Source organism: Beauveria bassiana (assembly GCF_000280675.1).
Source record: "Beauveria bassiana ARSEF 2860 unplaced genomic scaffold BBA_S00075, whole genome shotgun sequence".
NCBI lineage: Eukaryota > Fungi > Ascomycota > Sordariomycetes > Hypocreales > Cordycipitaceae > Beauveria > Beauveria bassiana.
This window is the reverse complement of record NW_007930910.1, coordinates 41337-50814: the sequence shown is the minus strand read 5'-3', so window position 1 is coordinate 50814 and position 9478 is coordinate 41337. Positions and strand designations below refer to the sequence as shown.

General features: G+C 51.0%; 5 protein-coding genes across 5 annotated transcripts in view; 4 read left to right on the top strand and 1 right to left on the bottom strand.

The window, feature by feature from the left end:
• Positions 1-646: 646 nt before the first annotated feature.
• BBA_09937 (uncharacterized protein) lies at positions 647-2971 on the bottom strand (the record flags this gene model as incomplete). The annotated part of the gene is made up of 2 exons (XM_008605034.1): positions 647-2694; positions 2803-2971. 2 exons carry the CDS (start codon positions 2969-2971, stop codon positions 647-649), a joined length of 2217 nt encoding a protein of 738 aa, XP_008603256.1.
• A 368-nt stretch (positions 2972-3339) lies between these two features.
• On the top strand, positions 3340-4269 carry BBA_09936 (uncharacterized protein; the record flags this gene model as incomplete). Its single annotated transcript, XM_008605033.1, has 2 exons — positions 3340-3618; positions 3796-4269. The coding sequence occupies 2 exons, from the start codon at positions 3340-3342 to the stop codon at positions 4267-4269; spliced, it is 753 nt and encodes a 250-aa protein (XP_008603255.1).
• Positions 4270-5398: 1129 nt separating this feature from the next.
• On the top strand, positions 5399-6119 carry BBA_09935 (uncharacterized protein; the record flags this gene model as incomplete). The annotated part of the gene is made up of 2 exons (XM_008605032.1): positions 5399-5492; positions 5563-6119. 2 exons carry the CDS (start codon positions 5399-5401, stop codon positions 6117-6119), a joined length of 651 nt encoding a protein of 216 aa, XP_008603254.1.
• Positions 6120-7084: 965 nt separating this feature from the next.
• Positions 7085-7273, top strand: BBA_09934 (uncharacterized protein; the record flags this gene model as incomplete). Its single annotated transcript, XM_008605031.1, has 1 exon — positions 7085-7273. The coding sequence occupies one exon, from the start codon at positions 7085-7087 to the stop codon at positions 7271-7273; it is 189 nt and encodes a 62-aa protein (XP_008603253.1).
• Positions 7274-7767: 494 nt separating this feature from the next.
• The window catches only part of BBA_09933 (uncharacterized protein), a gene marked incomplete at both ends in the record, with an annotated part of 2710 nt that continues 999 nt past the window's right edge, over positions 7768-9478 (top strand). Inside the window, 6 exons of the mRNA XM_008605030.1 lie at positions 7768-8079; positions 8127-8265; positions 8336-8396; positions 8499-8930; positions 8976-9041; positions 9093-9461. Of these exons, the coding sequence (XP_008603252.1) occupies positions 7768-8079; positions 8127-8265; positions 8336-8396; positions 8499-8930; positions 8976-9041; positions 9093-9461 (1379 nt within the window). The remainder of the gene's footprint in view (positions 8080-8126; positions 8266-8335; positions 8397-8498; positions 8931-8975; positions 9042-9092; positions 9462-9478) is intronic.

The window sequence follows — 9478 nt, the reverse complement described above, 5'->3', positions numbered from 1 at the left end:
GCTGAGGCCCAATTCCAAGCACGCGGCCAATGATGTGCGAATATTTGGTGGGGCAAGCACAAGGTCATCAGGTTTAAAGGGCCATGGAACCCCGCCCCTGCCAGATACCAGTCCTCTGATAGCAATAAAGCCATACAAACGCGAACAACACGAAAATGAATAACTTCAATGAATTGTATGCGGTGTATACGTGCGATCGAACAGAAGTTCGGTCGCTCTTTGACGCAATCGTTCAATCTCTCCCATCTCTTACTCCGACTGCGCAGAAAGAGTCAGCGAACGGCAAAATGCTCCGTTATGACGAGACACCTGAGATAGCAAGCTTTAGCAAATTTATTGATAAGAATGTGAGTTTCGCGCTGGGCGATAATTGGCTATGGCTAATCAGAACACAAGCTCCCTAATAATGTGGGTGTTTTCTTCGGTCACCGCATAGAGCGGGGGGAGCGACAACATGAACCAGTCGCGGCATATTTAGAAGGAGACGCTTGGGTCGTTGTTGAGCCGAATGAGGTCGCCATTCTAACTCCGCTATCCAGCGAACCTGCCAATATCATGCTCGGGAAATGGAACACGGCGGAGCGCAAGGTTCAGGAAAGAGGGTTTATAAATCATGCTGTTAGTTCTTATCTTATCTTGCCGGAGGTTAGGTTTCGGTTTCTTCCGCAGGGGGTACCGTTCCACTTGGCTGTATTTCCGATAAAAAAGTTGGAAGAGAAGCTGCGTTCTCGCTGAAATCCACGTCCTGTAACTCGTTGCTGATGGGAATGTCCACGTGTGCCATTGTAGATGTCGCCGGGATGCCGTCGAACATTCCCTCCCAGGATGTGACTGAGAAGGTGTTGCACATTGAATCCCAGTTTTCCGATCTCAATCCGTAAAACTGCATGTATTCTTCCAACGTCTGGTGCTGCACAGGATCTGCAATGCCAGTCACAGCCCCCCTTGCAACGTCACCCTGCGGAGCAGCGTGAGAAGTAGAGGCCGAAATTTCCGGGTCGGCATTCGACGCCTCGCTGGCATCCAACCTCTCCGCAGTCTCTTCTGCGCTTGGTCTGTGCCTCTTTGAGGTAGGACTGTCTTCGACCTGGGGTCTCTTCTGCCCGGCTGCTGCGCCAGTCCATTCTCCGCCGCTCTCGCCAGCGTGCGCCGCGTTCTCAGCCTCGGAGCCGCCTGACCAAGTCATGGATTCTAGGTTGAGGTCAGGAGCGCTGTTGCATTCCGGCATGTGATGTACATGCATGATGTTGTCGTGGCTGCCGTTTATAACTGGAGTCGTCCTGCCACGGCGTGAAGGTTCAGACTCGCGTCGTATGCTGACATCGCGTACGGGATCGTAGGGTCTATTCGCAGCTTTGGTGAGAATAGGATCTAACAATTCCACTACCTTGGACTGAAACGGACATGGTGTATCTGCTCTTTCGTCTCCTAGTGGCATTGACTCTAGAAGCTCGCCAAGCATCATGTCCGTAAACAATTCCATGCATGAGAATGCCCGGTCGCTTGCGCCAAACGTTGACGAAACATATTCGTATGTTAGAAGCTGCCCTTCCATCTGGTAACGATACCAGATACAAAATGACACAGGGTGGAAAACAGGGACGACTCGACGTAGAGCACGACTACCCTCGAGCCGCTGGGCAATATATGGGAGAACTGAACGCAAAGCCCACTCCAGACCATCTTTGAGGCCAACCCAATCCTCATCAGAGGCTTTGCAGATTGAGTAGAAGCTCGTAGTAGCGTGGCCAAAGACCGTAAGAATGAGCAAGCCAGCCATGCCAAAAGGTGCAAGGAGCTGAATCACTCTTGACGCCTTGCGTGCTTGCCGTTTTAGGTCGCCACTCTGCACCACCAAGTTCTTGTCGACAATTTCGAAATGCAGTAAGGCTAGGTTCATGAACGATACCACCCAGTGAAGGTACTGTGATGTCTTGGCGTTGCCCTTTGTTGCGTTGCGCATTTTGCTGTAGACAACTGTTGCATCATCCTTCTCTAAGGCATAGCGGCGCCACAGGCTTAGCAAAGAGGGCTTCGACTCCTCGTCAAACCTGCAGAGTCGAATTGCTAACTTGAAATCATCGCCGTCGTGCATCATCCGCCCAAAACCACTCGCAAAGGTAGGCAGCAGCGGAGGGCCACCAATGACTTCCAGGCCAGCCGGGGTTGGATGTACGACGCTAGGTTCAACGCTTTGCTGAGATTGACACTCAGCGTCGGCTGGTGGACTAGCGGACTGCTGAGAACTCGCCCTGGATAGAGCGTCGTTTGCCTGGTTAGGTCTGCACGTCCGTACGCTGGGGAGCACATCTCTGCTGCATTTTGTAATACAGGTCCCTAATTGAAAGAGAATAAAGCGCGGATCTTCCTGCGGCGCGGAGGAGCAACACTGCTTAGCCGTTGCTGTGCAAATGATATAAAGGCATCCATGCTGCTCAACCTCGACGATGTGTAGAGTATCCTCTACAACATGTTCGTCAGCGCGACGGACAGCGACCAGAACAACACTGTTATCGTCTTGGCGCCGGCCACTGATGTCAATCTCGTGCGGCAGATCGTGTTGGACGACGGAGGCTGGTAACAACTCCATGGGCTTCTGATGGTTGTAAGACGGTGGTCGTACGATGATGGTTGTGGGAAGAGAGAAGGTCGGCGGGAAGGAGGAGGCAGATTCGTCCTGCAATACTGGCGCACCTATGACAGTCTCAGCCGCTCACCAACGGTACGCTCCTATAATCGCCTTTTACCAACTTGGCACTCCTAACATGGGGATACGGACACTACATCCGTAGCGGCGCATACAGATGTATGGCCCACTTGGCTCGGCCGGTTTGGCCAAACCGGCCGAGCCAAGTGGGCCATACTCTCTGCCGAAACAATCGTGCAGACGGCCATTGAATACCAAATCAGCCGCTTCCCGGGTCGAGAGGGGGTCATGTGTGTTTCTGCAGGGTGCTAACTTGGCCACCATGGCCGCCAATAACGGTCGCACTCAGCATAGACTCGATGGCTGCCGTGGACAATTTACAGAGACAACGGCGACCCAGATCATGGGTCCTAGTCCAGCCACTCTTTCCAGCGTCTTCGGGAACGGATGTGCAGGAACCGGTCACCATCCTGATTTCCAATTCAACGAATAGCTCATAGTGGGCCCGTAAGATCTTGGACGATTGATGGGCGCCTTCGCCATTGAATTAAACCGCTTCGAGCGCAACAGGGCCTCATGAAGCATGCCATTCTGGCGCGAGCTACACATGACCTGGCAATGCCCAGGTCCTATGCAGGTTCTATGCGAATAAGATACACTACTTATGGCTCGGCATCCCCGACAACATCAAAATGCAGGCCACACCGCTCTTCGCAATGCTGCCTAGCATTGATCCTCTGGAATACATCTCAGGGTTCACGACATATGCTATCCTCGTTGTATATCTCGCAATCAGGCTTTCTTTCAAAGAAACCTTTCCTCTCGTGGTCGGACTCCCGTTATGCATTGTCTCGTTATTAGTATGCGCGCTAGTATTCGGCATATCACGTCTCAGGGCCGACACAGGGCTTCAGTTCGGATCCTTTAACGCTTTACGACTAGCGAACTGGCTGTGCATAAGTATACAGGCAGTAAGTGTCTAAACACGGTTTTATTGATCAGACTCAGGCTGATGCTGATAGACCGAATTGAACATAAACCTGCTCTATCAAGTCGACTCATACCTTCACATAATCATATGGGCGCTGGGCTACATAGCCTCACCATGCCTTGTTATATTCGGCTTTCGAAGCTACCTTGCTGTGCAGTCGCAATGGTGTTGGGTTTCTATCTTGGTTATGAGCATGGTCCCAGCCTTGACAGCTTACAGCATTGCCAGTGCTATCAACGACGAGGACCTACGGCGGGATACTCTGCGCAAAGTGCGCAGAACTATGGCTTGGCTCGCGGTCCCAGTACTTACTGGCCTGGCATTAACACTACCCTGCTGTGTTCTTTCTGCTGAGCAAGTGCCCCCCCTACATAAACTCCAATTCTCTACTCATGGCACACTGGGTCAAGTGGTGCTCGCGCTCTTGCAGAGAAAAAGTCTACTCGGAAGAATAGGGCGAGACTATGACGACAATGAACATAGAAGAGCTTCTCCAAGTACATCTAGGGAGACTTTGGCGAATCACGCAGAGGATCCTGAGAACGCGTTAGTGGACTTGGACCGCGATGTCACCGGCGCCTACCACCTGCAGCTTCAGGAGATATACAAACCCAGACCTCAGAACACTTGAATCAAATTTATCGAATGTTTCTTGGCTACAAAGGGGCCGACCCACCGAATCACTTCGTTCGAATGTACTTGTAAGAAACAGCCACTTAAGCTGAACCCCAGATTTAATACATACCTATGTCTACTTCTTTCTTTAATGAAAATAGCTATTCTCCGCCATAGTCCTTCGCTCCCCGGTGCCTGTCACTAGTCTAGCCACGAACAGATGAGTTCCCTTGGCGGCGGCTTCTACAGGTACCGCTGTACATACTTCCTCTCTTGTAGCTGACATCTCCGCGTGGCTTTTTAGGTATTATGAGCGAACGCTCGTGGTCTTTTCCGGAGCAGACCTTCACCATACTCTATTTGCGGATGGACATATGAAGATAGTACCTGGGCTCACTCTACTTTGCCACCCAGAGACAAAATTCATCTCGCAAGCAGGGCTAGTTGGCCGGGTCAAGGACGACTATACGCCGGCCTGTTAACCTCCATAATTAATTACAAATGAAGGAGGGGGGGGCCTTTAAACTGCCACCATGTCCCGTAGAATTCAGAATCTCCAGACCTTCTCCATCCCATTGTGCAATCACCCGTTCGAGCTTTCTACTATACCTCATCGTGCATCTCCCCCTTTCCTCAGAGAAGAATTTCTGAATCGTTCTAGCTTTAATAACTCCTCCTTCTCAACTTTCTCGCTCTCCTCCCTCTGTTCAACTTCATCCCAAACCCGTTGCACGAAATGACACGTCCTAAAGTTCTCGACGAGCAGCGAAGACGAATTCGTCAGGCCTGCGGGACCTGTCGGAAACGTAAGCAAAAGGTGCGATGGAAACTATTCCGAAAACGATCCATGGGAATGCCCACCGGATGACCACCCAAGCAAGGGAGAAGCGAAAGTTATTGACGAGATGAGACAGTGCGACGGACAGACCCCTTGCTTTCACTGCAAGAAGCGAGGAAACGGCTGCTCCTACGATGCTCCTCGCACCCGCATCCCGACGAAAAAAGGCATCATGCCTTCCCCTAAGAACTTACCCAATTTGTTTCCGCCGCAAGGCATAAAATCGGGATCTAGAGACTCACCTCCGTTACGCTCGCCTCTAGCCACTAGCTTCCCTTACCACAGACCGTGCGATTCCCCGTCGGTCATGTCGGAATGGAGCCAGCCGCCCGATGCTCAGCTGGAAAGGTACGAACCGGTGGCTGCTCCTAGAGTCCCTAATCGATCTGGCGTCCCAGTCTGTAGGTACAGCCCCAATTCGCCTTCTCTTCCTATAACCCTAATCAGCTAACACGATGAACTTGCACGTAGTTGGCTCCTCGTCGGCTAGTTTTCTCGCAAAGATCAAGAGTTCCACGGAAGAGGGCGAGCTCAACAGCCTCTTCTCCCTACGCCGCCTCGTTGACGAGCAGATACCACGTCGATTACCGGCTATGGGCGGCGTCGTTGGCGAGGAGCCCATTTATGTCGACATGGGTCCCTCCGGAGGAGCAGCGGTTGGCCATGATGTGCCGAGCGCTGGCAGCACCGACGACGGCGTCGGCCGCTGCTTCTCCGCAGCGCCGGATCACATGGACACGGCGCCGGTGGGCGCGACAGGCATGATGCAATTGGGTGCGTGGAGCGCACGCGCTCCCCCGAGCATCAACCTGACGCACTGCGCGAGCGATGCAGGGTGCTATGGGTTTGCGATGCAACAGGACGGATACGAGGGCAACGCCATGCAGGTGACGCAGGACTATACGACGTATCGGTGGGGGGTGGAGGCCCTGGAAGAGAAAAGGAACGATCTATTAGACCTCTCATGGAAGAATAATGGCCTATACGTCTATGCATTCTCCCGCGACATAGCTAGGCGCTGCCCGTAAAGGGCTGTCGACAACAAGGCATAGAATGTGAACGATGAGGCAAGCCAGAAAACGAACTTGTCCACCTGTGATATCCACAATGCATGTTGTGGCTGCATCTGGTTGATAAGAAGATATATATATAAGTCGATGCCCTCTTCGTAGCAATACGCGAGAGTTGCTCTTTCAATTTCTATAAGGAATAACAAGCAGCACCGAAAGAATCCCGATTGCGGCAAGAACAGCTGCCAAAATTGCCTGATCATGATACAACCCCCTGAAACGCAGGCCGAAGGCAGAAAAAGGAGTTGAGAAGCTGACGACGAACGCGCGTCGAAGACCCAGAAGCTAAACCACGAAAGCCAAAGCGACAGCCTCTCTGGTCTTAGAACGTTTTTGCATCATGTACCGGCCCCCCTCGGCGACGATATCGTACCTACGACATGCTCAGAAGCTGTAGGGCATCAAGACAAACCATGTGCTTCAATTCTAGCGTCACCATGCCTGGGCCAAGGCTCTGTCTGTAGAGAAGCAGGCGGAAGTAAAGGCCAGGCAATCTATATCCCCTCTGATTCAGAGTCAGAGACAGATGGCGAAGCAGACGATAAAGCACCATCGTTTAGAAAGCGCAATACGCTCATCCACAAGGGGCCCACAAGACAGCCTAACAGCCCCTCGCCAGGTTAGTCAGTTTCCCAGACTTTTAATTAAAGGAAGCAATCAAAACTAATTAGTCTAGTAGCACCGACCATATCAACTGTGCCTAATACACCATGCGCTATGTCATCAGGTCTTGAGAGAGATGGCGACTTTGAGGATGTGCAACACTCCCCCTCCCCGTCTCCCGTCACTTCGGTCTCCGCAAGGCCAAGACCACAACAGCGCGGCCGTGTCGAGCCACCGCAGAGACTGAGCCACATGAGAGTGCCAGCCGGAATGCGATAAGAATCCCTCACGGCGAAGACAGCTATCAGAGTCGCCCAATCATGACAAAGACACGAGCTAAATTAGTGAATGAGTGCAAGTCAACGACGCAATTGGTAGAGCTCTTCTCAATTGTCGAGGAGCTCGGATCAGATATGATCGAACGTCTCGACGCCCTGCGTGATGAAATGGTCGATCGTTTCGACGACCTTAAGGATAAAATGGTCGATCAGGATCAAGATGACAACTAATCGCTCTACTAAATTGCGCAGTTGGGGAACCAAAGCCTTTCACCATTGCGCCGTATACTTGTGCATTTATGAGGCAATCACAGGGAACAAAGAAGCTGCTGAAACGCATGTGTCATTCCTCCTGGCCTCTGATGAACATGGTGCTCGTCGTTTTCTCTGTTCCATCATGAGTATGTTACCACAAGAATGGGAATGCTACAACTTCAGGATCGATAACAGTTCGCCGCCACTGAACGACTGTTCGCGAGACAACGACAAAATGGACGCTGAGCGACAGTGCACCGCAACACGGGAAGAGCCGCTGAGTGATGATTTGGGAGCAGCATGTTATGAGTAATGTTTTCAGGTCTGTACCAGAGTCAGCAGACGAGCAAGCACATCCAGACTACATATATAAGAGGCAGCACTTTGTCTTAGACGATCTAAAATGATGATTCAACTCGAGCTACCAGGTATCGAATTTCAAGGACCCTTTATGCCTAACAACGCGGACAATGGACTATGTAACGTGGCCGGAGGCTATAAGCGTGCATTATACGTGGCAGATTATCTTTGTGGTATTTACGGAAGCTGGTGACCTTGATGCGCGATCCCTGGCAAACGAGACGCTAGGCCGTCTAACGAAAAGGACTCAATGTCTATCGATTCTTATGAAACTTCACTGCTCCATTGGATCGATCCCCCTAGAGAAGGGCACAATACGTGCAGACTCCTTGCGTTTGAGCCAAGAGGTAGTAGAGATCATTCGCGATTGGAACAGGTGGGAGTGGCCCAAGGAGGACAGAGTCATGTTTCGCGAAGCTCTGGTCAGTAACACTGATATAGTCTCGTCTCCAATGCTAATTCGACATAGATGCACTTGAGGAGGGCTATCCACGAAACAGCTAGACACCATGAGGTCTCGGTGAAAACGTGGTATTTGTCTGACAAGGAAAAGTGTTGGGAGCTCTATGTATTCATTCGAGATCTGTCTATTTCTGAAGAACGTTATGGTGAGATCTCAGCGGGGTTCGCTGCAATCAGGCTAGGGAATGTGCCGCATTAATGGTGTATTGTTTCCAGGCACAGCCTCAAGCCCACAGACGAGGAGGAGTAGGCGTGCGGCGGTGGTAGCTAGTGACCGGTAAGCTCCTTTCTGGTCAATTATAAGAGAAATAAATTGCCTACATCCTAGTGATTCTTCTCTCTTTCTCCTTCCCTATATTATGATTTCTGCATATTCTAGACCTTTGATTATGGCTCATCAGAACCCTCGGTATCATAATTTATTATACTCAGCCATGTTGCCATACGATGCTGGACTCCATTATGTGAGACGCATCGGCATTTTCCCTCCACAACGCATAAACCTGTTACCTTCCAGCACCGAGGCAATGACCAGGAACCCCCCAATGGACAAATTTTTGGTTCTTACGGCGTCTAAGATACGTCACCTTGGTCTCTTGCTTACCGAAACAGTCTTCAACGATATTCAGAATGCCGTCCTAGTCGTCGACGATACTCGAAATCTCGTCCGAAATATGCCAGGTGTCGAGATGTTAGACAGAAATGCCTATATAGCTCTCCAGAGCCTCGAGGCGATGGTACTACAGCGAGCTGGGTCACTCCTGTTTGAAAAAGCCTTGGAGGAACTTGGGCGCCACATCCGTGAAGAAAGGTGGGTTAGCTAGGCGCCGTTCCTGCCTATAACTAATTTCAACAGACTAGCCGAGGAATCCCATGACAAGTGCTCGCAGAATATTGTGTGGAATTATTGGCAGCTACAGTTGTGCGTGTCGCTACGTCTTGGTAATGGAAATAAGACTAACTGTACCTCCAGCGAAGGGGCTGATTCGCCATTCCTACGCCACGATTGGGGACGAATCATAGTCGAACTACAATGTTTAACGATACCTGATCAAACAGAGGCTCCGTGGGCGTACCAATCTGCGAAATATCTGGAAAGTTTCTGCGAACTATATACTGCGCAGGACCCGCCAAGTGTGAAGATTTGTATGCTTTTCTCACGTCCCCGCTTGAGCGGTGATTATGAGCTACTCAAAGACCTGTTTGTCAAGCTCTCGTTCAGTATGGTGTATATTGACAAGTTATCCGTTGATGAGAAGAGGGAGCTTCTTAAACGGTACGGCGAGTATATGCGCTTCTGCCAAGACGCTACACCGAAATCTCGGCTTTGGGGCTTTCGACGGTAAGTAAGGTATTCCC